The sequence below is a fragment of the Lupinus angustifolius genome, chromosome LG06 (assembly GCF_001865875.1).
Source record: "Lupinus angustifolius cultivar Tanjil chromosome LG06, LupAngTanjil_v1.0, whole genome shotgun sequence".
Taxonomy (NCBI): domain Eukaryota; kingdom Viridiplantae; phylum Streptophyta; class Magnoliopsida; order Fabales; family Fabaceae; genus Lupinus; species Lupinus angustifolius.
In genome coordinates this window covers 2558281-2583498 of record NC_032014.1, presented here as the reverse complement: position 1 = coordinate 2583498, position 25218 = coordinate 2558281, and the positions used below count along the sequence as shown (strand labels likewise).

Sequence of the window (25218 nt, the reverse complement as noted above, 5' to 3'; positions counted from 1 at the left end):
ACATATTTTAATAATATTACTTATTTTCTAATTTTTTAAAAAATTTCAGGGGCAGTTGCCCCACCTGTCCCTAGGAACCTCTGCCTCCGCTTATTATCCATATTCTTGAATTTTGGAATGTAGCCAATCCATCATTCTTATCTAGAGCATTCTACAATACTTTTTTAGACACTTTATTATACATATTTTCTATCAATAAAAATCATGTTTACAACCTTTGCCACATAAAACCAAATTGGATTTCATTAATTTGCTTGTTAACATTCGCTCATTACCAATTCCAATAACTTCATATTATAGTTCACGGTCTTAATCCTTTATATTTTTCCTACTATTGTATATCTTATTTGTTCTTATAAATATGGATTAAAGTACTTATCTTCCACTCACCTGGTACTTGTTTATATATGGTCCAACTATTTTATTATTTTTTATCTTTTTCAAAATTCACCCCAACTATGGTATTTTACATTAAAATGTATAAATTTGATTATCATCTTTAGTGTTTACTCTATCAGAATGTAAAAAATTATGTTCATCAGTAAAAAAATTATAAAAAACATTCTTCGATTTTCCTTAATATATTTGTCACAATTTTTTTTATCTTCATCTTTAATGTATTTCATGTAGTCTAAGTCCCTTATTTTTTTTCCATAACCTTTATAAGCATATAAATATTTCTTTGCCCTCCATTGCTAGTTTGGTACCAGCAATACGTGTAACTCATCATACTCTTAAGATATACTGAACAAATTATATAAATATCATGATAAAACCAATATATTAGAATGAAAGTGATTTAGCACATTAACAAGAAATGTTCAAATTGAGAATTATACAAGTGAAAAGAAATATAAATTGAATGATCTAATATCCAAAAAAATTCGTGCCACGAGATTATGATAGAAAATTCGACACCAAATAAAGTCAACGTATATCAATTATTTTCATGTCTACTATTACAAAAATGTAGTAACTCATGAATGTTCACCATGAAATCAAATCCCTACTATATTTCCGTAGCCCAAACTTATTATTCTTGAGTATAGATTTATTCACGCTTCTAAATCATAGGCGATTTTCTAACACCAGAGACCAACTTATAATCCTCTAGAGTCTAGCGTTACGAAGTTGTTGCTTAAGCAGGGGTTGAACATACTGATGAAAGCCATCAGGAATGACTGTATCATTCAGAGGATCCTTCCATGCCGCTTCATACAACTTCGGATACACATTTCCATCGTAGCGCCCAAGAATCGAACCAAGGTAATGATCAGTGTGATTAAATGCATCAACAAGGGCAATCGCATTAGGACGAATCTAACCACACATAAAGTCAACAGTCTAAATGAGTAAATGTAATTACATAAGTTAAACAAACAACTACCAAGGATAGGAAATAGTGTAGGACAAACCTGGGAATACAAGGACCTAAGTTGCTCATTGGCAAGTGATCCTTGTTTTGGAGTAATGCAGTCTGTTGAAAGAAAATCACCAATATGCTTATGAAGGAGAAACAGAGCATAAATGCTGCACAGAACTTGTAATTGTTGTTTCACTCCTTTTCCCGGTATGTCTTGTTGCAACTTCTCGATAAATCTAAAAGGAACAACAGAGTTAGACATATATATATATATATATCTAATCTCTTAAATTAACAACAAAGATGAACAATTTTCTTGGGCTCATTTCATGAAGTTTATATGGCCAACATTCCCCACTTGATAGATCACAAACAAATGACTTGCAAAAAAAACTCACTTGGAGACAACAATTAGCTGGCAATGAGCAGTTGCTGCCTCAATTAGATCAGCTGAGAGTTCTTGAAAACCTGACATAAAAGAAGAACTGTTAGTATTTAGCATAACAATATCTAATGAGAATAAATTATCCACTACTATAAGGAGATTAGTTAGAGCAACCGGTTGTTCTGAACGAAATAAAAACATTCTTACTTGGTTCTTTAACCAAAGGAAAGTGAGGAGAGAGAGGTAGATATGTGAGAAAAAAGTAAATGTTGTGAGACCCAAATAAGAATAAGAATGATGTTTGTCATTATGGAGAAAAAGTAGATGTTGTTCTTATTTCATGGGAAGTTATAATAAATTATAAAATAATGTGTAGAACCCAAATAAGAATGAATTGTTGTTCTCCATTGGAGATGCTCTTATCTCCTTCAGGCAATAAACTCATGACATACAAAAATATTTAATCTTTCTCTACAAAAATATTTCTAAAACTAAACAAAACAGTACACACATCATACTTTTATTGGCTAGAGGAGATAAATTATCGTTTGTTACGAAGAGATACTTTATTCTCATATCTAATACAAAACAACATAGAATCTAATACTACATCATGCAAGAAGCCAGAAGTTGTGACTTAAACAAGATTGAATTACCATCCTCGGGATTATTGAACTTGCTAAGGTTTTGAGCACAAGCCATGGACATCCTAGCAGCCCTTGCTTCAAATGCTTCCACCACGACATTAGGCTTCAACCAATCCTCAGCTGCATGGAATAAAAAATATAAAATCAAAACTGACAAAGACATGCATATTTATTAATATTAACTAAAATTATATTTTATTTGGAAGTCAAGAGATTGATATGGTTAAAGTTCTTCATATATTCCCCAATTTCACTATACCTCTTAGAACATCAGAATGATATTGCATCAGCTGTTCTGCTCGACCCAGATAAGCTGTAGTACCAACAGGCTTATTTCCAGAATTCAGCTGAGAAATAGCCTTCATGAGATACCTTGCCACCTGCGTAAGATGTTCCATAAGTTGATAAAGTAATAAAGATATTGTTCATGCTAAACCTCCAAATCAAACTGCACTACGATATATAATATGGGGCACATACATGATACATGTACAAAAAACATGTCATAAGACATACGTAAAGCACGGAGATAATAAATAGCCATTTGGAAAAGAATAATGTTGGTGATTTTACTTATTTCAGTTCATTTAGAACTTTCTTCTTTCGTGTGGTCATCAGATATTAGAGTAACAAACAACAATAATCAAGCATTAGTCTTACTAGGTGGGGTTGACTATATGTATTAAATAATGCAATAATGATCTGGCATAGATCATGTCATTTCATAACATATTAGAATGACAATTCCAAAATTTAAAAATAAACAAATAAAAACTTTCCATTGTATTCGACTAACATTCAGCACAATAAATTTGAAGGTTTTAATGTAGGTGTTTTGAAGACAAACATTTAAAATACAAATAAAATCATAGCCATCCACAAACGAGCAATGTGATGTAATGTACTTCCAATCCAATTTGTAGAAGAGAAAGAATTCAGCAGTATTAAATAATAATAAACTATTTGACTATGTTATATTTGATATTAAGCAAACCTGTAAAAGCAACACAACGTTGTCTCCTTCATATGTGCAGGCAGGAATATAGACTGCAAATAACTCTGGGAGACCACTACTACAAAGATAACCATGGCCACCACATAGTTTACGGCATTCTTCAATTCCGTCCTTCAAATTAAAATGAATTAAAGATTTAGAGTTAGATAGTGAAGACCATGATTAGGATGCAGTAGAAGTATAATAGCACTTAATTAGCGCTAATGACAACATTAGAAACACTTGCCACATTAATTAAATGATATCTAATGCAGTGTTATAATTAATTAATTCAACAACCAAGACCAATTGGTGAAGAAACAAGGAAGTAAAAACATACAGCAGCAACTGAAGTAGTCAAGGATTTAAGCCCTGCAGTGCATGCATGAGCCTCAGGTAATGTAGAAAAATCTTTGGCTTGCAATCTCTCCATGACATCCGTGTAAAGCCATTTCAACCACTCACCAGCAAATCTGAAAGCATATGCAGAAGCTAACAAAGGGAAAAGCCTAGCTTGCTGGGTTTTGTAATCAATCACCTGAATGAAAACATAACACATTAACCTTAGAATGACAACAATTTAAAACAGCCTACCAAATTTTACTTTGATTGGTGAATGGATTAAAATACACTTACAGTGGCAAACAATTTGAGTAAAAGATGAGGAGAAAACAGATAATTGTCAACGTATATGTTAGTAAAACTCAACCATGCCTGAGTCTAGATAATGGTCAACAACAAAAGAGTGAAGAAAATTGGCATATTTCTCCATTCTATCATTCAATTCTCGTTCAATCAATTTACATATTATAATTATTTTTTAAAGAAACAAAGATTTTCATGTTCAAGTATGAATGAAATAACAATGCTCCAACAAGCAGCAATAATGCATGAACAGAGGTTTTAAGCTTACTTGTGTTTCAGGACTTCCATTTTGTGACCCAAACTGTCTTCGAACAGCACTATATCTTGTAGCAATGCAAACTGCTCGTGACAAAGCAACTGATGCATCGAAAACAATTATTTGTCTCACATATACCATAGTACCATAAACGAGTTGCCTTGGAACACTGGAGTGCACATACTTTCCTTCTCTTGTAACCTGTGATACCCTAGTAGATTAAGAAAAAACAGAAGAGTCATCCCTGAGTCTATTAACATAAACTGACGAACACATTGTGCAGTTTAGAATGATTACAAAAGTCAGATCACTACACGCTCGCCTTATTACAGATCCTCCTTTCCCCTCACCAAAGGGTGATGACCTCTACACATGAACACAACCTTATATTTGTTTCTGTTTTGTGGTCGGAAATTACCCATTCCTAACCATTTACCAATTTACATAATCTAAAAGAAATCCTATTAATAATTACATTAAACAGAAAATATCACAAATAATGATGGGGTAGTTTCAGTATTCAACAATTTTTAAGTAATAAAATATTCACCAGAAAGCAATTTTGTTGTATTGGATATGGAAGCTCTATGTGCCAAGACAATGCTCTTAAGTGGTATACAAAATACCTTCAGCAATCCAACTTAGTTACTCATGGAAGACATGTTAAACATTGTTGTTATTAAACTTGTCACTTCAAAGTCGGATTCAGTCTCCCAAACCGTGATACGATTTGAATCCAATGTCCTCCCTTGTGTTTTAACCTTATCACTTCAATCCTAAAGATTGTTTTTATAAGCAATTTGATCCCAAAGATTATTCATGTATTAGACCAGGATTATGTGGTTATCCTTTGGTGACACTATAAATGGGACAAATACATAGCAAAATAGAACTACCTCATTAACATTTGATTCCTTGGAATTCGGACATGATCAAATCTTAGAAGCCCATTATCCATGGAGTTATATGCTGCACTTCCAAATTTCATCCCAATATCACCAATAGTTATGCCAGGAAGTGGTAGATGATCATCCAGGCTCCTCAGCTGGGCAATGAAACCTTCAAATTGGACATATATATAGTTAATTGATTTATGTCCATAGAAAATACAGGCTATTTGGTTGATCAAATTCAGAATTTACCATGCACTCCATAATCTTTATCATTAATAATTAGACGGGCATAAACAACTGCATGTGTAGATATTTTACCCAAGCCACCAGGCCACCACTGTGTAAAATAGCACCAAATGAGCATGTGATAAAATCTAGATATCTTTATTACAGGTATACACATTGAAGGCCTAAAAAGTAAAAAGTATAACTATTTTTCCTCACCTGTGCTTGTGAAGCATTCAGTGAAATTGTGAGATTCTAGAATATTGATCTCAAAACACATCCTAAAATACTAGTAAAGCATCTAAAAAGTCAATATCCCATTTTACTCACTTTGCTGGAAGTCAATGTGGGGCTATTAAGAACAAACTCGTCTGTTTTGACATCAAATGTCGCAGTTGTTTCTAGCCCTTGAACATTAGAACCATGTCCAAGTTCAGTTTGGGCATAGCAACCAATTATTTGCATCTTATTCGCTAAAGGCAACCATTGTTGCTGCTGCTCGTCAGTGCCTTGTCCTTTAATAGCAGGCACAAACATTCCCTACAAATGAATTTAATAACTTGATTTTAGTAACTGTAGATGAAGCAACATCCAATAAATAATGTCATGTGAAAATACTAGGTGAACTTTATTCTTTGACCTTTATAGCTTACACACACATTATATCCCTTTGAAGTCGTTAATCCATAGTCCAATGTATCCATATGTTTATGTACAAATAGGAAAACATGGAAGATGAGAAGGAAACAAAGGCAAGAAATTGAATTATACCCAATGAAGATCCGTAAAAGAAGGTTGGTCCATAAAGGTTCTAAGCTTTAAAGCTTCCTCCTCTGTACATTAATAAACATATAAAATTATGAAGTACTATAAATATTAATGTAAAAGGCCATTGCAGCTGTCGATAGAATGATTGAAGAATAAAACAATCTACGAAACGAAATGCAAACTGAACTAAGAGCAGAAGGCTCACCATTAAGACCGAGCTCGTTGATCCTTTTCCATCCATGAGCTGCTTTCCTCAAAGTGTTCTTAAATAACTCCTTTCTACCAAGAGAGGTTACATGATCCTTTTTGAACTCCTATAATAATAACAGTAAACAAAAAATTCAATCCACCAAGGTTGCAGGTTTTTAAAAAAGCCATAATCATCATCAATATCCAAACTCCCATAACATGGAAAATGCAAGAAACAGTAGCTACATCACAATATTGTACATATTCAGGTTGTATTTTACAGTGATTCGTAAAACGTTATACCAACCGTTAAAATGTTATCCTGAAATTCAAAGTGAAGTACACATATAATATATCAATTAGGTAAGCGGTTCATGTGGTACTACGTAAAATTAAGGTTGAAATTTGTGCATATAAATTCAATTTTAAGAAAAATGAAAGTAAATGCATGAATGGTTTATTATGCATAGATAGAATATAGATAAGTAATAGCATTGAAAGTGTTGAAGCAAAATGAAGAAGGAAAGAATAATTTACTGGATCACTTGCAACAAGGCGAGAAATTCGGTCGGAGAGTTCATAAGCATGACGAGAACCAGCCCAAACAATTTTCATGTCATCAACATCGAACTGTGCCTTGTTCCTCTCATCGGCTAAGTGATCCACACCTTCCATTTTCGATGTATGAAAATTCAACAATGGTTTTCTTGTTTGAAGAGTGAAGATTGTGTTGTGCCTTTTGTATGCAACAAACACCAACGTGGACGGTGTCAATTAAATTAAAGCTTGTTCCCAATTGTGTTTTGAATTGTTCTTATCGCGTTTTCAACGTGGAAAATACGAGGTTTGACTCTTTTTCCTATCTTTCATTTTGAGTGTTGACAGACAAGACACTTTTGACAAGGAGGTAATCTAGTAAGGATATTATGCACACAATTTAGAGCTACCTAATAATTTCGGGAAAAAATTAATATAATAAAATATTTTTATCATTAAGAATATAAGAAAAAGAAAAACTTATTTGAGAGAGAATCTTGTTTGTCTTATTTATTTATTGTGTTACTTATTTACTCAATAAGAAAATAGAAAAAAATATATACATGTAGTAACGAAATTATATTATTACTATATTATTAATTATTCATATCAATAGGCCAATTGTATTACAATAAGCAAATATTTGCAAAATAAATAGTAAAAAATAATTTAAAAAATAATTACACATGTATTACATTAGCAGGTGAGCTAAAAACTACTAATAAAATAAATATAAACATTCATCAGTATTTTTAATCACCAGCAAAATTTACAGGAGTACGAGCACGTGAACAATGGAGCAAACTAAATCTTCATGGCTGAGCGGGAGAATTTTTCTTAGAACACTTGTTTACTTTATAGGTGTCATGCAAGAGAATTTTCAAACATATTGTATTGTGTTCTAATCATTTTTACCTAATATTTTGCAGTGTAATCTTATAACAATCTTAAGATATTATTTATATGAAAATTAAAAGGCTTTTAATATTAATTTATCAGATCACTTTTTAAATTTCTAAGCCTCCTACTATTGAATTGTAACATGTAGGTATACAATGGTACAAAACTGCATATTATATATAAAGAAACATATTTAATAATTATCATGTATGTATACCTTATATAATTATTAATTAACAAATTGAAATAACTCCCAATTTTAAGATTAAATAAAAAATGTATAATTAATAAAATGCATATTTGATATTTGTGTATTTACTTTGAGCAAATACTCGGCTAAAATTATAAGGTGTGCTTTGGTGCCATATACACTATATATTATATTTATATTTTTTGATGATTTGAAATGAAATATATATAATGATATTTTTTTATCTTTTTTGAATGGAAATTTTCTATACTCACTGTTATATGTAATTAAGTAAATTCAACATATTAAGTTTTTCAACATAAATATATATTATTTTCTTGGAATTTAACCACATAACATTGACACGTTTTTTAGGAATTTCCTTACCTAACCTTTTCTATAAACAATTTTAAAAAAATGATTTGAAATCAATTTATTTACCTAACCATTTTTGTAGTTCTAAACTTTTTTTATGTTATTGTTATTAGTATGGTACCAAACATCAAAGCGGTCAAAATATTATACAACCATTGATAAAGTAATTAAATCATTTCTCTGTTAAATTGGACAAATATATATATATATATATAAAACAGAAAATTCAAATAAGTAGATACTAGAATTTATAATTTATGTATCTACTAAAAGTTTTCATAGATAAACAACTTTAATAAATCAAAAATCTAAACTCAAAAAAGAGATATCAATCCATAAAGTATTTGTCTCACTTAACAAACTCAAAACATAAAATATTCATAAGTTCACAACCTAGTTTACAGAACATATTATAAATTTGGAACATATTATTGATTGCTCTATTGTTTCACTATTGACATTCACTAATTACTAAATTACCTATATTGAATATGAAAATGATATTGATAATTTCAATACATATTTTAGTAAAAAATATATCATTTTTATATGGTAATCAATCAATTAAATTTATATTAATAAGTATACATTACCTTGAATATTAAAAATGAATAGGATATACATAAATTTCTCTGAATCAAAATCATACTCACAATTCACTTCTACTTAATTACATGAGCCCACATTATTTATTACACATTTGTTTGGGTGAACTGCACATATATGATGTCAGAAGATTATGCACTTTTGAGATTCATAATTTTGAGTCTTCCCACCAGAATCAAATATGTTATATTATACTTCATGTCATTTCACGTGTTAAAATATTGGGATTATTGAAATAGAAAAAACAATAATTTAAAACTTAAAAAGTTACAATTTTTTGCTAATGAAGTGACACATAATATAAATGCATATGATTTCATCCCCTCTAATAATAATTTTCCGATACTGTTGTCTTCATCCTTAAGAAATTTAACACATTTTGATTATATTATTATTATTATTATTATAATATAATACATATGTTAGATGTAAAACAAGGATAGCTATGTCTTGTTGGAAGCATTATCCAATGAGAATGACATGAGATATATTTATATATGTTATCATTTATGATTAAATTTTAATTGAAATTAAATTTTTAATGTGTTAGCAATATTTTATTGACTATCTCCAAATACATATATCTTCACATAAGTCTTTATTTTTTCAATCACAGTTATTATTCGTCTGATTGCGGACACGCAATAGCAATTAATTAACGGATCATAGCTCATGGTATAAATTATAAAACTATAAATTAGCTCATTTGCACAAACTGGAAAAATTAATATCTCAACAGCAGAATAAATCAAATCAAAGCGTATTATAAAACTAGGCCCAACCACTTCAAACATAAATTAGATATGTAACTAGTATATGTTTTTTATCTAACCAGTTTTGCATCAAAATTAAATTAATTTGGTCGATTTGGTCGATTAAGCCTAAAATTAGTGATTTAGATGGTCAAACTGTTGGACTGTCCGAGTCAATCATTTTATTTTAAAACAATCAAAATAATATCATTTTTAGATGAAAAAACTTTTAACTTATTTGTAATTATATTTGTATAGCAAAACTTTTGTTGTTTAAATAAAATTTAAAGTTATATACACTATTATTGCAATTAAAGCATAATACATAGTTATTTGTTCAATGTTTTCTACTTATTCGTGACATCTTATAATACTAAAATTTGAAATATAGAGTTATATGTCAACGATTCAACCATTAACGTATTGATTCAACCAGTGGCTCAATCTCTAACCGAATCATTAATCGGTTCGAGTTTAATAACACTCATCAAATTTTAAAGATTGCTAAAGACAAATAAAAAAATTTAGGTTGTAAGAAATGTTAGAAATTAATATATTAATTGTCCGATCTATTAAATCAATATTTTATGGAATGATCATAATGGTGAAGAATTTAAAGAATAAAGTAAATGAAGTTGTGCCTTCGAATCCTTAAAGTGATTAAAATCATACATAAAAAAACTAAGGTTTTATTATTCAATAGCCCAATAACACAAATTTGAGACCCATAAAGCGATAAAAATATTAAAATGACACAAAACAAGGACATAATTATGGAGATCTAGGTGCAAAAAAACTGGGTATTTTATTTTAACTCAATAATTTCATACTATATATAACTCATTACTTTAATCCCTTATAATTTGTCCAGTATAAATATGGATTAAAATATTTCTATTTATATGTGGTCCAAGTGTTTTTCATCATCTATCATTTCACTATAACTCTCCAATTCCATGTTAAAATGTATAATTTTAATCCTCATCTTTAATTCATAGAAGATAGAACATCATAATGCAAATATTAATATCTATTATTGAAAATAGTCTATTCATCTCTGATATATTTGTCCTTCACCAAAAGGTTACAATCTTCATTTTAATGCATTTCACTTGATAGAAGTCTCTTGATTTTCTTTTCACACCTTTTGTAAACCTATAAAGATTTCTTTCTCCCCCTAGGGGTACCCAACAATATATGTAACTCTCATAATCTTTAAGATATATTGATCAACATACATAAAGATCATCATAAAGCTAGTATATTAGAATGAAAGTGATAGTGAATAAATAACATATGAACAAGAAATGTTGAAGTTGAGAAAATAATTGTAAATTGAGCGAAGTAACATCCGACTTTCTATTAATGAAGAGGATCCTAATCCTAAATTATAATCCTCTAGAGTCTACCGTGATGAAGTGGTTGCTTAAGCATCGGTTGAACATACTCATGAAAGCCATCTGGAATACTTGTATCATTTAGAGGATCCTTCCATGCCTCTTCATACAACTTTGGATATACATTTCCATCATAGCGCCCAAGAACCGAACTAAGGAAATGATCCGTGTAATTAAATGCATCAACAAGCGCAATCGCATTAGGCCGAACCTAACCACACATAAAGTAAACAATCTAAATAGGTAAATGTAATCAAATAAGTTTAACAAACAACTACCAAGGATAGGAAATAGTGTGGGACAAACCTGGGAATACAAGGACCTAAGTTGCTCATTGGCAAGATATCCTTGTTTTGGAGTAATGCAGTCTGTTGAAAGAAAATCACCAATATGCTTATGAAGGAGAAACAGAGCATAAATGCTGCGTAGAACTCCTAATTGTTCTTTCACTCCTTTTCCGGGTATGTCTTGTTGCAACTTCTCGATAAATCTAAAAGGAACAACTGAGTTAGACATATATATCTCTAATCTCTTGTATTAATAACAAAGATGAACATTTTGCTTGGGCTCATTTCATAAAAAAAAAGAGGGGATACAAATGTGTGTCTCTAGGAATGTTTACTACGAAAATGTAATGTTATTGAAAATTGAGATGCCATCATGAAGTTTATATGGCTAACATTCCCCAGTTCATAGTTCACAAACAAGTGACTTGCAAAAAAAAAACTCACTTGGAAACAATAATTAGTTGGCAATGAGCAGTTGCTGCCTCAACTAGATCGGCTGAGAGTTCTTGAAAACCTGCCATAAAAATATCTTAGTATTTAGCATAACAATATCTAATGTTGCAAAAATTATAACAATATCTATACAAACACAATGTTCACATGAGATAAAATTTTAAGGCAAAACAACATAGAATCTAATACTACATCATGCAAGAAGCCAGAAGTGGTGACTTAAACAAGATTGAATTACCATCCTCGGGATTGTTGAACTTGCTAAGGTTTTGAGCACAAGCCATGGACATCCTAGCAGCCCTTGCTTCAAATGCTTCCACCACGACATTAGGCTTCAACCAATCCTCAGCTGCATGGAATAAAAAATATAAAATCAAAACTGACAAAGACATGCATATTTATTAATATTAACTAAAATTATATTTTATTTGGAAGTCAAGAGATTGATATGGTTAAAGTTCTTCATATATTCCCCAATTTCACTATACCTCTTAGAACATCAGAATGATATTGCATCAGCTGTTCTGCTCGACCCAGATAAGCTGTAGTACCAACGGGCTTATTTCCAGATTTCAGCTGAGAAATAGTCTTCATGAGATACCTTGCCACCTGTGTAAGATTTTCCATAAGTTGACGTCATAAAGCACAAAGAGTTAATAAATAGCCACAGGGGAAATTAACATTGATGATTTTACTTATTTTAGTTTTTTTAGAACTTTTTTCCTTCATGTGTCAAGCCTTAGTTCCACCAGGTGGGGGTGGCTACATGCATCAAACGACGCAACCATACACAATAATCTATGCTATTTTATAACATAATTAGACTGACTTTTTTAAAATTTAAATAATAAATAAATAAAAACTTTCCATTGTATTCTCCTCACATTTAACACAACAAATTGGATAGTTTTAATATAGGTGTTTTGTTAAAACATTTCAAATACAAATCAAATTTTAGACATCTACAGATGAGTCAGGTGATGTAATGTACTTTCGATCCAATTTATAGAAGAGAAAGAACTCCTTAATACTAAATAGTAATAAACTATTTCACTATACTATACGTGATATTAAACAAACCTGTAAAAGCATCACAACATTGTCTCCTTCATATGTGCAGGCAGGAATATAGACTGCAGATAACTCTGGAAGACCACTACTAGTAAGATAACCATGGCCACCACATAGTTTACGGCACTCTTCAATTCCATCCTTCAAATTAAAATGAATTAAAGATTCAGAGTTAGGAAGTGAAGACCATAATTAGGATACAGTAAAAGGACAATAGCACTAATGCCAACATTAGAAATAATTGCATCATTAATTAAATGATATCTAATGCAGTGTTATAATTAATTAATTCAACAACCAAGACCAATTGGTGAAGTAAAGATGGAAGTAAAAAGTAAAAACATACAGCAGCTACTGAAGTAGTTATGGATTTCAGCCCTGCAGTGCATGCGTGAGCCTCGGGTAATGTAGAAAAATCTTTAGCTTCCAATCTTTGCAACAGATCCTTGTAAAAACTATTCAACCATTCACTAACAAATCTGATAGCATAAGCAGATGCTAACAAAGGAAAAAGCCTAGCTTGCTGGGTTTTGTAATCAATCACCTGAATGGAAACCAAACACATAAAAGTAAGACGCATTAATCTTAGAATGACAACAATGTAAAACCAGACAACCAATTTTTACTTCGATTGATCGATGGATCAAAATCACACTAAATTAGCAAACAATTTCAGCAAAAGATGAGAAAACAGATAATCATTAACACACATGTTAGTAAAAGTCAATTGTATCATATCATCAATTGGCATATTTCTCAACTGTAACAACAAAAGAGTACAAAAAATTGGCATATTTCTGAATTGTATCATATTATCTTTCAATTCTGGTTGCACCAATCTACACATTATTATTAATTTTTCAAAGAAACAAAGATTGTTAGTTGCAAGTCTGAAATCTGAAAGAAATAACAATTCTCCAAGTCTTCAACAAGTAGCAATCATACATGAATAGAGGTTTTAAGCTTACTTGCGTTTCAGGACTTCCATTATGTGACCCAAACTGTCTTCGAACAGCACTATATCTTGTAGAAATGCAAACTGCTCTTGACAAAGCAATTGATGCATCAAAAACAATTTTTTGTCTCACATATACCATAGTGCCGTAGGAGAGTTGCCTTGGAACATTGGAGGGCACATACTTTCCTTCTCTTGTAACCTGCGATAACCTAGTAGATTATGAAAAACAGAAAAGTCATCCCTTAGTGTATATGCTCGCCTTATTATAGATCTTCCCTTTCCCCTCACTAAGGAATAAGGATCCTCTCCAATACAGGAGAAGGAAGTTCTTGTTTTTTCCTTTTGTTTTTAATGACAAAAGTATTATTTCATTGTAATTAAGTGGATAAATATACCATAGTAGGTTATATTTGTCTTTGTTTTTGAAGCACATGTCTCTCTACTAATGAAGAGGATCCTTACTCGGTGTGATGACCTCTAAACATGGAAACAAGTCACCAACTTATAACCATGTTTATGTTTTGTGGCTGGAAACTTCTTAACCATTCCTAACCAATGACCAATTTAAATAATCTAAAAGGAATCCTTTTAATAATTACATTCAACAGAAAATATCACAAATATTGATGGGGTAGTTTCATTATTCAACTATTTTTAACTATTAAAATATTCACTGGAAAGCAATTTTGTTGTACTAGATCTGGAAGTTCCAAGTGCCAAAACAATGCTCTTATGTCGTAGACAAAATAGAAGATACCTTCAGCAATCCAACTTACATTACTCATGGGAGACAATATAAAAACTGTTGTTATTAAAGTAGGTTTGAGTTTCCCGTGGTTCGATTTGATTTCAATGTGCCGCCTTGTATTTTAAACTTGTCACTTCAATTCTGAAGAATTTTTTAGTTAAGCACCTTGATCCCAAAGATTATTCATGCATTAGACCAGGGTTATTAGATTTTTCCCTTAGTGACACTAGAAATGGGACAAATAAATAACAAAATAGAACTACCTCATCAACATTTGATTCCTTGGAATTCGCACATGATCAAATATTAGAGAACCATTATCCATGGTGTTATATGCTCCACTTCCATATTTCATCCCAATATCACCAATAGTTATGCCAGGAAGTGTTAGATGATCATCCAAGCTCCTCAGTTGGACAAGGAAACCTTCAAAATGGATATATATATATATATAGTTAATTAATTTAAGTCCAAGGAAAATACAGGTTATTTGGTTGATATATAAGATTCAGAAGTTACCATGCACTCCATAGTCTTTGTCATCAATAATTAGACGGGCATGAGCGAGTGCATGTGTAGCTATTTTACCCAAGCCACCAGGCCACCACTGTGTAAAATAGCACCAAATGAGAATGAGATAAAAATCCACATACCCTTTATTACAGGTATAAACATTGAAAGACTAATGAGTATAACTGTTTTTCCCTGGCTCTGTAGGTGAATGCTTTCAGTGACATTGTGAGATTCTAGAATATTGATCACAAAACACATCCTAAAAGACTAGTAAAGCATCTAAAAAAGTCAATATCCCATTTTACTCACTTTGGTAGCAGTCAATGTCGGGCTATTAAGAACAAACTCGTCTGTTTTGGGATCAAATGTTGCAGTTGTTTCTAGCCCTCTGACATTGGAACCATGACCAAGTTCAGTTTGGGTATAGGAACCAATTATTTTCATCTTATTCGCTAAAGGCAACCATTGTTTTTGCTGCTCCTCAGTGGCTTGTGCTTTAATAGCAGGTATAAACATTTCCTACAAAAATAATTAATAACTTGAGTTTAGTAACTGGTAATAAACATCCAATAAATAATTCCAAGTGAAAATAGTAGGTGAACTTTATTCTTCAACCGTTATACCCACGGGGGTATGCGGTATGCAATACACTAGTCATCAAATACATTATATATTAGGGAACTTATTATTTTTAATCAAACCCAATTGCTAAAAAGACCCATTTCGATTTCAGGGTTTCATTTCCTCCTTCTCCCCTCTATATGTTTACTTTGTAAGGACTATCAGTCTCCTACTCATGTGTATTTGGAGTTGAAGTGTTAAAGCTATTACTACTTAAAACCTAGGAATGAGGAAGATGGCGTCTTCAATAGTAATTCGCTTGGGACTGAGTATCAATATATGAATTGGGGTATATCGGTTCGCCGCAAATGAGTACTTGTAAACTATTAGTTTGCAGTTCTCCAACAAAACCAGCGAATCTTGTTTCTATGGTGTACACACATTATACTCCTTTGAAGCCCTTAATCCATAGTCCAATTTATCCATATATTTTTGTACAGGTAAAGTAAAACATCGAAGATGAAAGAAAATGAACCAGGGACATGAAATTGAATTATACCCAATGAACATCCATAAAAGAAAATTCGTCAATGAAGATTCTAAGCGCCGCAGCTTCCTTCTCTGCACATTAATACAACATATAAAGTTATGAAGTGCGATAAATATTAATGTAAAATAACACTGATTTAAGAATAAGAAGGGTCACCATTAAGACCGAGTTCTTTGATCCTTTTCCATGCATGAGTTGCTTTCCTCAAAGATGCTTTAAATAACTCCTTTCTACTAAGCAAGGGTCTATTATCCTTTCTGAACACCTAAAATAATAATAATAAATAAATAAAATAACTCAATCCACCAAGGTTGCAGGTTCTTGAAGAAGCCATAATCATCATCAATATCCAAATTCCAACTAATAAGAGGAAAATGCAAGAAACAGTAACTTGTTGTGACCTAATTTTAACTGGCAAAATCCCCAATAAAATAACTTGATAAAAAAAGATTTGTTTACAATAGGGTGAGAATAGGAATATATATAAGGATTTAATATTTATATATTGACACAATATAAACGTCCGACAATATTAGTTAATCATTCATATGTTAGTTAACATTAAACAATGTGTAAATTTTATTAAAATAATGCGTCAATTTTAAATTTACTATACAATAAAAACAAATTAGTATGATAAAAAAAATATTTTAATGAGATTTTATTCAAACAAAAATAGCAGTCGAAGAAATTTTTTGTTTAGAAATATAATTTGAAGAGGTTTTAATGACTTGATGTGGTTTATTGACTAAATACAATCTAAAGTCTACTCACCTCCTAATTTTTTGATTTCCTTTGTAATAAAAATGATATTTAAACATCACTTAATTGAATCCATAATGATAAATATTATTTTAAAATAATTTCTCCTTAATATTTTTTGTTTTATTTTTAAAATAAAAAAAGTTTTAAGTAACTTAATAAATATTTATTAGCCTAACAATTGAGAGATTCCATTTTTATATAATAATACATGTGAATTTTTTTTTTTTTGGTTTCCCACAAGTATCGCACTGGAGGCAATCCTGTCCGAACCGGGCACATCCACAGGTAAGTGAGGCTAACTCTTCCAACGGACATTTTTTCCATCCACAAGACTCGAACCCGGGTTCTTGCTTAAGGGGAATCAAACATGTACCACTTAAACCAACGCTCGTTGGTTGTGATGTGATTCTTGTTTGATCTTCGTTTTTTAATAGCAAAACATAAAAAATCATTCCAATCACTTGGCTTTATCAAATTTAAATAATTATTTTTTATTTACATGTAGGTTATGCAATAGTTTTTTTTGCCGTTTTTATAAAGCCTACGTGAGATTTTTATTAACAAAAAGTAGTTTGGATACCTTTAAGTTTAAAGATGAATTAATATGAATATCAAGATAATATTTTACGGCATTATAAAAAAAATGTTGAGATCTTTCTTGATATTTTGGAAGTAATCTTATAAGATTATTCAATTACATATTTAACTCTAAAAATAATAAATTATTTAAACTGATTTGAGGCATTAATGATAGAGATTTCCTTTTGTTTTCAATATCTCTCAAAATTCTTCCTATAAATATAGGTCTTGAGCACATGAGAAACGCAAGAAAAATGTACACACCAAAAGAAAGAGAGACACTCAAACATAGAAAAAGATACAAGTCCCAAAAGCAAGAAAAGACACAAAGAAGTAGGAGGAATGACATCAAAAACCCTTGTAAAGCATATTCGATAGTTTAGTAATTCTCTCCTCTACCAGTTTTTTCTTGATTCCATCAATTTTTTGCTCAGATGGAACATACATCTTCTAATCCTTAGACCACTTACTTTCGTATAATAATGAATATAACATTTCTTAAACAATCCTAAAATCACTTACTTTCATATAATAGGTAACTGGTTCATGTGTTACTACGTAAAATTAGATAATTATATAATTATAGTTGAAATTTTGTGCATATAATTTGAATTTATAAAAATATATATTCACTTACGGTGTATAAATTTTTACACACATGATACATATTTATTACAATTTTAAGAAAAAGAAAATAAATGCATGAATGCTTTATTAAGCATTGAGGGGATATTGATAAGTATTAGCATTGGAAATGTTGAAGCAAATTGCATAAGGAAAGAATAATTTACTGGATCATTGGCAACAAGACGAGAAAATCGGTGAAAGAGTTCATAAGCATCACGAGAACCAGCCCAAACAGCTTTCATGACAGCAACATCGAACTGTGCCTTGTTCCTCTCATGAGCTAAGTGATCCACACCTTCCATTTTCAATATATCAAATTCAATCCAAGAATGGCTCTTTTGTTTGAAGAGTGTCCTACTTTTTTATGCTCAACAAAAACTAAGGTGGACGGTAGCAATTAAATTAAAGCAATTCCCAATTTTGTTTTGGAAAATATAAAGCTTTCACTATTTAAGAAAATATATATGTAGTGATAACTAATAGCATTGGAAATGTTGAATCAAATTCAAGAAGAAAATAATAATTTATTAGATCATTGGGAACAATGGGATAAATCCAGTGACATAGTTCATAAGCATGATGAGAACTGACCGAATAAATTTTCATGACACCAAGATTGAACTATGCCTTGTTCCTCTCTTTGGCTAAGTGATCTTCACCTTTCATTTTCAATACATCAAATTTAATCCAACAATGTCTTTCTTGTTTGAAGAGTGTCATGCCTTTTTTATGCTTAACAAAATCTTAAGATGGACGGTAACAATTGAGTTAAAACGCTTCTCAATTTTGTTTTAGAAAATGGCTTTCACTCTTAAATTTCAATTGATTTATAAATACATTTGTTTCTAATTATAACATGTTGTATATATTTTTATACAAGTTTTTTCTCTTAAATTAAAGGATTTAATGTATATATACTGACAGTGTGAGTGTTTTTTACATTGTGAGCAGATAATCCATTATTGATTGGTTAACTACTTTTGATTCTCAAACCAAAGTAATACAAATCAATGATGGATAATATGTTGATTGTATAAAAAACTTTATTAAAATGTGGTAAGAGTCATTAAAAGAAAGCTTCTTGATGAATCAAGAAGTGTATAAAATTAATATTATCTTTAAATGAATTGAATTGATTGTATAAGAAGTAAGTCAATATGACTTATTTATACAAGAAAAAAAAAAAGCATGTAAAACAAGTAACTAACATAAACCTAACTTGCTAATTCTTAACTCTCTAACGAACGATCATCTTCCAAAATAACTTCTCATATATTTTTAATAAATTTTACAACGTAAATACATATATTTTAAACACTAAATTAAATTATATTTTTTATTCAAATTAGTTAAGAATCAAACAGTACAAGGTATGCGTCACGTTTTTAATGAGAATAGTAATTAAGATAGTATTTCTTATTCATTAATAACATGTCTATATTTCAACATAGTGCTAATGTGGTGATATAATGGTTTAACATGTGTGTCACTGATCAAAATAATGTTGTGAGGACGGAAGTTGAGTGTGATAATTGACCACACTTAAATTTGACTTTAGTTTTCGGTTATGTATTATTAATGTAAATATTTATATACAATATATATATCATATACAAGTTATTTGTATTTATTTATTTTGAAGAATAAATGATGATAAAACATAATTATTGAATAATAGAATAATATTATATAAATTCATTTAATATTAGTATATATATTTTTCTCATATTCAATATGTCTAAATTAATGGAACAGATGGAAAACATATATTTGAAGACGTGTTAGATAACATATATGCATTATTATTCATGAAATTAGTATATGTATTTTATTTTAGAGTAAATACTTATTTTGGTCTCATATTTTTTTTTTATCAATTTAATCTCTAATAATTTTAATATGAACCCGCATTAATCCTTCCATCTATACTTATCATTTAACGTGAATGGTGTAGTCTATATGTACGTTAACGGCTAACTTAATGAAACATTTTCTGTCCACGTAAATGTGTCTAACATGTCATGGTACAACATGCAAATCATATTTTTTTTTCTTTTTAAAAAAAATTAAAATGACATCGTTTTGGGTTAAAATTTTCTAAAATAAGTTTGACTATAAATGATGAAATTTCTTCTTCGATCCCTATTCTCTCATCCATTATCCCCAAATCTTAGCAGTTCTCTAGAACCAAAACCAGACCAGAAAAGTTTTTAAATTCCTCAATTCTCTAATATTGTTGTATTTATTGGTGATGAAGGCTTCGAAAGCGATCAACAATCCTGTGCCCCATCCATAGTACCCGACCCTCTCCGTATTAATGCTGGCCATGGGTCTCATCCTAACTGCCTTTTTCTTCATGTGAGAACTTCTCGATCTCAATTTCTCATGATTTGTATCACCAATGAGAGAAAAGTTAAAGAGAAATGAGAAGTTTCTCCTATTTTGGTTGAGAGATAAGAAAGAAGAAAAGAATAAAAAAAGTAAATGAGCCCAACAAGTTTCTTTCTCTCCCTTTATGAGAAGAGATAAAAGTACTTTAACAATATGTCAATAATATTGTTTTATGTCAAAATGAGAAGAGAAATAGAAATCACCAAAGTTTGGTAGATAGCTTGCTTTTTTTTCTTTCCAATAATGAATTTTTCAACAGGCAAATTTTGTTTTATGTTCTTCAATTTTCTTTTATACTGGTTTCTTTCAATAGGGAAGTTGTGAAGTAATTTACTTATATTACTGAATACACTCACCTTAATTATTAAATACAAATGTGATATTTCATTGCACGGAGAGGAAAAGAAAGAGAATTGTATTTTGGAGGGAAAGAAAGAGAAATGGAAGATTTGGGAGTCATTTTACAAATGTATTTTATGACTCTCAAGCCTTCCATATCTCTTCCTCCCCCAAATTCAATCCCCAAACTAACCCTTGAGTCATAGAAAATTGGAAAAATATTTGCAATTTAGAGGCTTGGATATGAAATATTTAAGTGCCAAAAGCAAGAGCTACATTTTTTTGGGAACTAGGTACAAAATGAAAAGCATCACAGAAGTATGTAAAAAAAATGACAATACTGTGTGCTAGAAATCTCCCATGCTCTGCAATAACTGCCCTTCTTTATGATGGCAATTCCTTGTGGACCCATGAATCTTTCTGCTTATAATTGTTGCCATTAAGAAAAGACATATACTGGAGCCTATAACTGCATCCACAATATAAACAAATATTCACGGAAGTTAATCATTACTGTTAGAACTTTAAAAATTATGTGATATAAAAACTACTCATATCATATTTGAACGGGTCCAATCCAATTTTGCACTAAAAAATCTAATCAGTAGAAGGAACCTGAATACAATTTACCTATATAACGTGCTTTGTGAGAATCTCTTGTCTGGGCTAGTGTTTTGTTGTCTTCAGATTCAGGCAAGTCCCAAGTTAATCGAAGACCAAGACTGTTGTCTGAGACATAAGGGCTATATTCAAAAGGAATAGCTACGGTTTTAACTATCTCACAAGAACTTGGTACATAAAGTGCAGGATCAACTGTGTAAACATGATAAGTTGAACCACTTAAACATGGAACCTCTATGAAACGAGGAGAAAGGTTGGTAGAGCAATTGAGGTATGAAAAGTTTTTCAGAAAGTAATAAAATTTGAAAGGGGTATGAGAGAGATCAAGGTTCATAAAGACTCCTTGGGAACAATTTCTTGGGTCAAGAAGATCAATTTTTTTGGTGTCATAGGAAATGGACTTAACTACTAAATCACCATAAGATGGAAAATGGATAGTGGTGATGTTATCTTTGCAAAGAAGCTCAAAACCAGGAAGTGCCTCATATTGGGTTTGCTGTCCTTTTATCTGAAATGGATAGTGGATATCAGGACCAGTACCACAGAATTCTGTTGCTTGGAAATTTGCACAGTTCACCTTAATGATAGAGCTTTGGAAGGTGATAACCAAGAAGAGGATGAAGAAGATGAATGTACCCATCACTTAGAATGTAGAAGCTGCAAGATCAATGCTATGAAGGAAATAAAACTTGTAAGGTCCTCTTGTTTTCAACTAGCTATATCATTGGTGGGGGATGGAGACCAAGAATATTCAAAGTAAACCAAGACTTGGTCTTCTTAGTTAAGAAGTTTCAGCCGCCTGAAAGCAATTTGCATAAAGAACTAAAAGACTTAGGTTTCTTGCAGGCTTCAACTAACTTTGGGTCATAAAGACTTTGGGTAGGAGACAAAAGTAACCAATTTGTAAAGGAACAGTAAGAATAAATATTATTAGACTAGTATGCTAAGAGCCTTTTACCAGTCTCATAATTATCTGGACATAGGAAGTGTGTAGAAATAATGTGTAGTTTGTGATCCTTTACCAGTTATAATTTTTTCTAACTTATTCCCTTATCTATATATCTGTATAAATAAATAAATAAAGTAAGATGAATATAACCAAGAACAAAACATCTCTCATCTGAGTCATGGAAATTGATTGTCCCAACTAGTATCTCACTTCAAATTCTAAGCTAATCAGAATGTTTCATTTTATTACTTTTTGCTTAAGAATGTTTTTATCCACATGTTAATATATGATTGGCTTAGAACAAGAATGAGACATCGCATCCCCATTTGACACCAGGGTCTAAACTTCAATGTTGACTTGGACAGCTCCTTGCTGACCCGGTCGTCTTTAACAATCCCAACTAAATGTCTCTAGCTTATTTGCTTGACACTTGAAATAGTCCTCTATGCAAAAATTAGATTCAAATTTTGTCTCCTTCACGTCTTTTAAATTAGAATTAAAAAACAAAGAATGTGGGTTAGTTGCGGGATAAAAAACAAGGACAAAACTTAGTCAAGGAGATAAACAGAGGAGACGTGCAAAATTAATATAAGGATTTAATGATAAATCTTACAACTAAATAAATAACAGGTCCCATTTCTCCATACTTATAAAGAGTCTATCTTAACGAAAGTTGCCGCTACAAAAGCAAACTAGAGCATCCACCTTTGCGTGATACTCGATTGATGCTAGGCCAATTCACGAGAGAGGCTAAAAACCTTCATTAGCAAAGGAACCACCCAATACGATTTAATAGTAAACTTTACCTGAAGATTTCTCTTTCTACTGGTAAGCAATGTTATATAACTCATCTCCACATCAATTTGAGAAAGGTTTTATATAATGTTTAATTGGGTTTAATTTTTCACTCATCATATATAATTAATAATTATTTATAAATATATAATTATAAATAAAAACAAATAATTATATATAATTATATTGAGTAAAAATTCTTTTATGAGAGTCTAATATTAAGCTATTGATGCAAATCTTAATATGTGGCATGAAAAAAATCAACAGTCCAGATTTTAATTCTTTTTAATAAATATAAAAAAAATCAATGTTATATAACTCATATAGGAATATTCGTAATCGAAAAGGTTGAATCGCTCGTTCAATTAAAATTGCAAAACAAGATCCTTTCTAAACTTGGTTGGTGATCAAACCCTCACGTCATGGAGAGTACTGGACAAAACAAAAGAGAATTAATATGGTTTGATAATTAAACTCATTTATATACAATGAAATAATAATTTTGTGATTAAAAAAAGAATTACCATTAGAGAGGATCTTCATAGCCATAATGAACCACATGATGGCACCGAATGAAATTAATTTAAAAGTGAACATACAATACTTTATAATGAAGTTGTAAGCATGCTTTCATAGTCCCATCAAACTCTTACATAGACTTTGTCTATATTAGTATGGAAGCAAATATTTGGTGCAAGCACAACGTCTTATTTAAAACATATGCACATGAAGATTCAAATCACAACTTATATGCACCGATCTGAAGATGAAGCCAAGACAGCTTCTAGTTTCCACCTCAAACACACAACTTGTTGAGTACTCATGTTCTCCAAAGCCATATTCCATACCATGCACTGAACATGGAAAAAAATAAGGCATAAAATGCTGCAAGATGGTGCTAAAACATCTTAACAGTCATCCAAGTCCTTGCCAACTATTTATTCAAGGGAGGTAGTTTTATCCAGCTTAGTCACTGACTCACTGTACATGTATACAATTTGTAACACTAAAAATCTTAGTCACTGTATCCAATAAATGATGAATATGTAAAGTGATATTTTTAATACTATTTGTAGCATATTTATAATAAAAATATTTTTAATCATATATGTACTTTTTCAAAAGTTTTGTATGTTGGAAATTCCTTATGATTGGTGAAATACCAATCCTAGGATCTTGAATTTAATGATTCTCACACAACAATTTATGAATTAAAGGGTGCAGTGTCATACCTGAATCCATGTTCCTGGATGTGCTCCTTTGATCCACGTTTCTGAAAGAGATGTGGTATGATGGCCTTCCTCAACCAAATCCCTGATTCCTCTTAGGACTTGCGTTTTCACTCTGATGGGGAGAGAAGAAAACTGAATATGATTTGGTATATTGGGGACCATAACCTTCCTGATGTGTTAACCTATAGGGTTCCCATTATCCCCTATGGGTTAACCTGGTGGGTATCCACCCATTAGGCTCATATCCTTTATAACCTTTTACAAATCTAAGGGGTGTCACTAATTAGATCACTTATAATGTAACCCCGAAAATAAATAGCTAATATCATTGTATCAAATATATGATGCTCACCTTAATTAGAAATTTATAATTTCTAACAATCTTCCACTTGAGCTTCATATCTTCATGATACAATTATATCACAGGTTCTTTAGGCGCGCATCCGTATGCTATTTACGTTTAGACTAAGGGGTGTCACTAATTAGATCACTTGTAATGTAACCCGAAAATAACTAGCTAATATCATTGTATCAAATATATGATGCTCACCTTAATTAGAAATTTATAATTTCTAACAATCTTCCACTTGAGCTTCATATCTTCATGATACAATTATATCACAGGTTCTTTAGGCGCGCATCTGTATGCTATTTACG

At 30.9% G+C, this 25218-nt stretch overlaps 3 protein-coding genes across 5 annotated transcripts in view; all 3 read right to left on the bottom strand.

The window, feature by feature from the left end:
* LOC109348886 (peroxisomal acyl-coenzyme A oxidase 1-like) lies at nucleotides 842-7160 on the bottom strand. The gene is made up of 14 exons (XM_019589489.1): nucleotides 6903-7160; nucleotides 6382-6490; nucleotides 6180-6241; nucleotides 5739-5948; nucleotides 5433-5520; nucleotides 5187-5349; nucleotides 4303-4501; nucleotides 3730-3927; nucleotides 3390-3521; nucleotides 2655-2775; nucleotides 2405-2515; nucleotides 1762-1831; nucleotides 1416-1599; nucleotides 842-1320 (listed from the first exon to the last, which is right to left on the bottom strand). The coding sequence occupies exons 1-14, from the start codon at nucleotides 7038-7040 to the stop codon at nucleotides 1111-1113; spliced, it is 1995 nt and encodes a 664-aa protein (XP_019445034.1). The 5' UTR covers nucleotides 7041-7160; the 3' UTR covers nucleotides 842-1110.
* The window catches only part of LOC109348887 (peroxisomal acyl-coenzyme A oxidase 1-like), a 31434-nt gene continuing 17186 nt past the window's right edge, over nucleotides 10971-25218 (bottom strand). Inside the window, exons 1-15 of one of the 3 annotated variants that reach the window (XM_019589493.1) lie at nucleotides 18894-18899; nucleotides 18399-18567; nucleotides 16420-16528; nucleotides 16273-16334; nucleotides 15462-15671; nucleotides 15159-15246; nucleotides 14903-15065; nucleotides 13902-14100; nucleotides 13280-13477; nucleotides 12943-13074; nucleotides 12351-12471; nucleotides 12101-12211; nucleotides 11854-11923; nucleotides 11429-11612; nucleotides 10971-11333 (exon numbers count right to left, since the gene is read on the bottom strand). In XM_019589493.1, the coding sequence (XP_019445038.1) occupies nucleotides 11124-11333; nucleotides 11429-11612; nucleotides 11854-11923; nucleotides 12101-12211; nucleotides 12351-12471; nucleotides 12943-13074; nucleotides 13280-13477; nucleotides 13902-14100; nucleotides 14903-15065; nucleotides 15159-15246; nucleotides 15462-15671; nucleotides 16273-16334; nucleotides 16420-16528; nucleotides 18399-18536 (1995 nt within the window). In that variant the 5' untranslated portion in view covers nucleotides 18537-18567; nucleotides 18894-18899 and the 3' untranslated portion in view covers nucleotides 10971-11123. Of the gene's footprint in view, nucleotides 11334-11428; nucleotides 11613-11853; nucleotides 11924-12100; nucleotides 12212-12350; nucleotides 12472-12942; nucleotides 13075-13279; nucleotides 13478-13901; nucleotides 14101-14902; nucleotides 15066-15158; nucleotides 15247-15461; nucleotides 15672-16272; nucleotides 16335-16419; nucleotides 16529-18398; nucleotides 18656-18893; nucleotides 18900-25218 lie in introns of those variants that run through there. The other 2 variants (XM_019589492.1, XM_019589490.1) reach the window with 2 other exon arrangements.
* LOC109348889 (RING-H2 finger protein ATL22-like) lies at nucleotides 21186-22454 on the bottom strand. The gene is made up of 2 exons (XM_019589495.1): nucleotides 21595-22454; nucleotides 21186-21433 (listed from the first exon to the last, which is right to left on the bottom strand). Exons 1-2 carry the CDS (start codon nucleotides 22223-22225, stop codon nucleotides 21312-21314), a joined length of 753 nt encoding a protein of 250 aa, XP_019445040.1. The 5' UTR covers nucleotides 22226-22454; the 3' UTR covers nucleotides 21186-21311.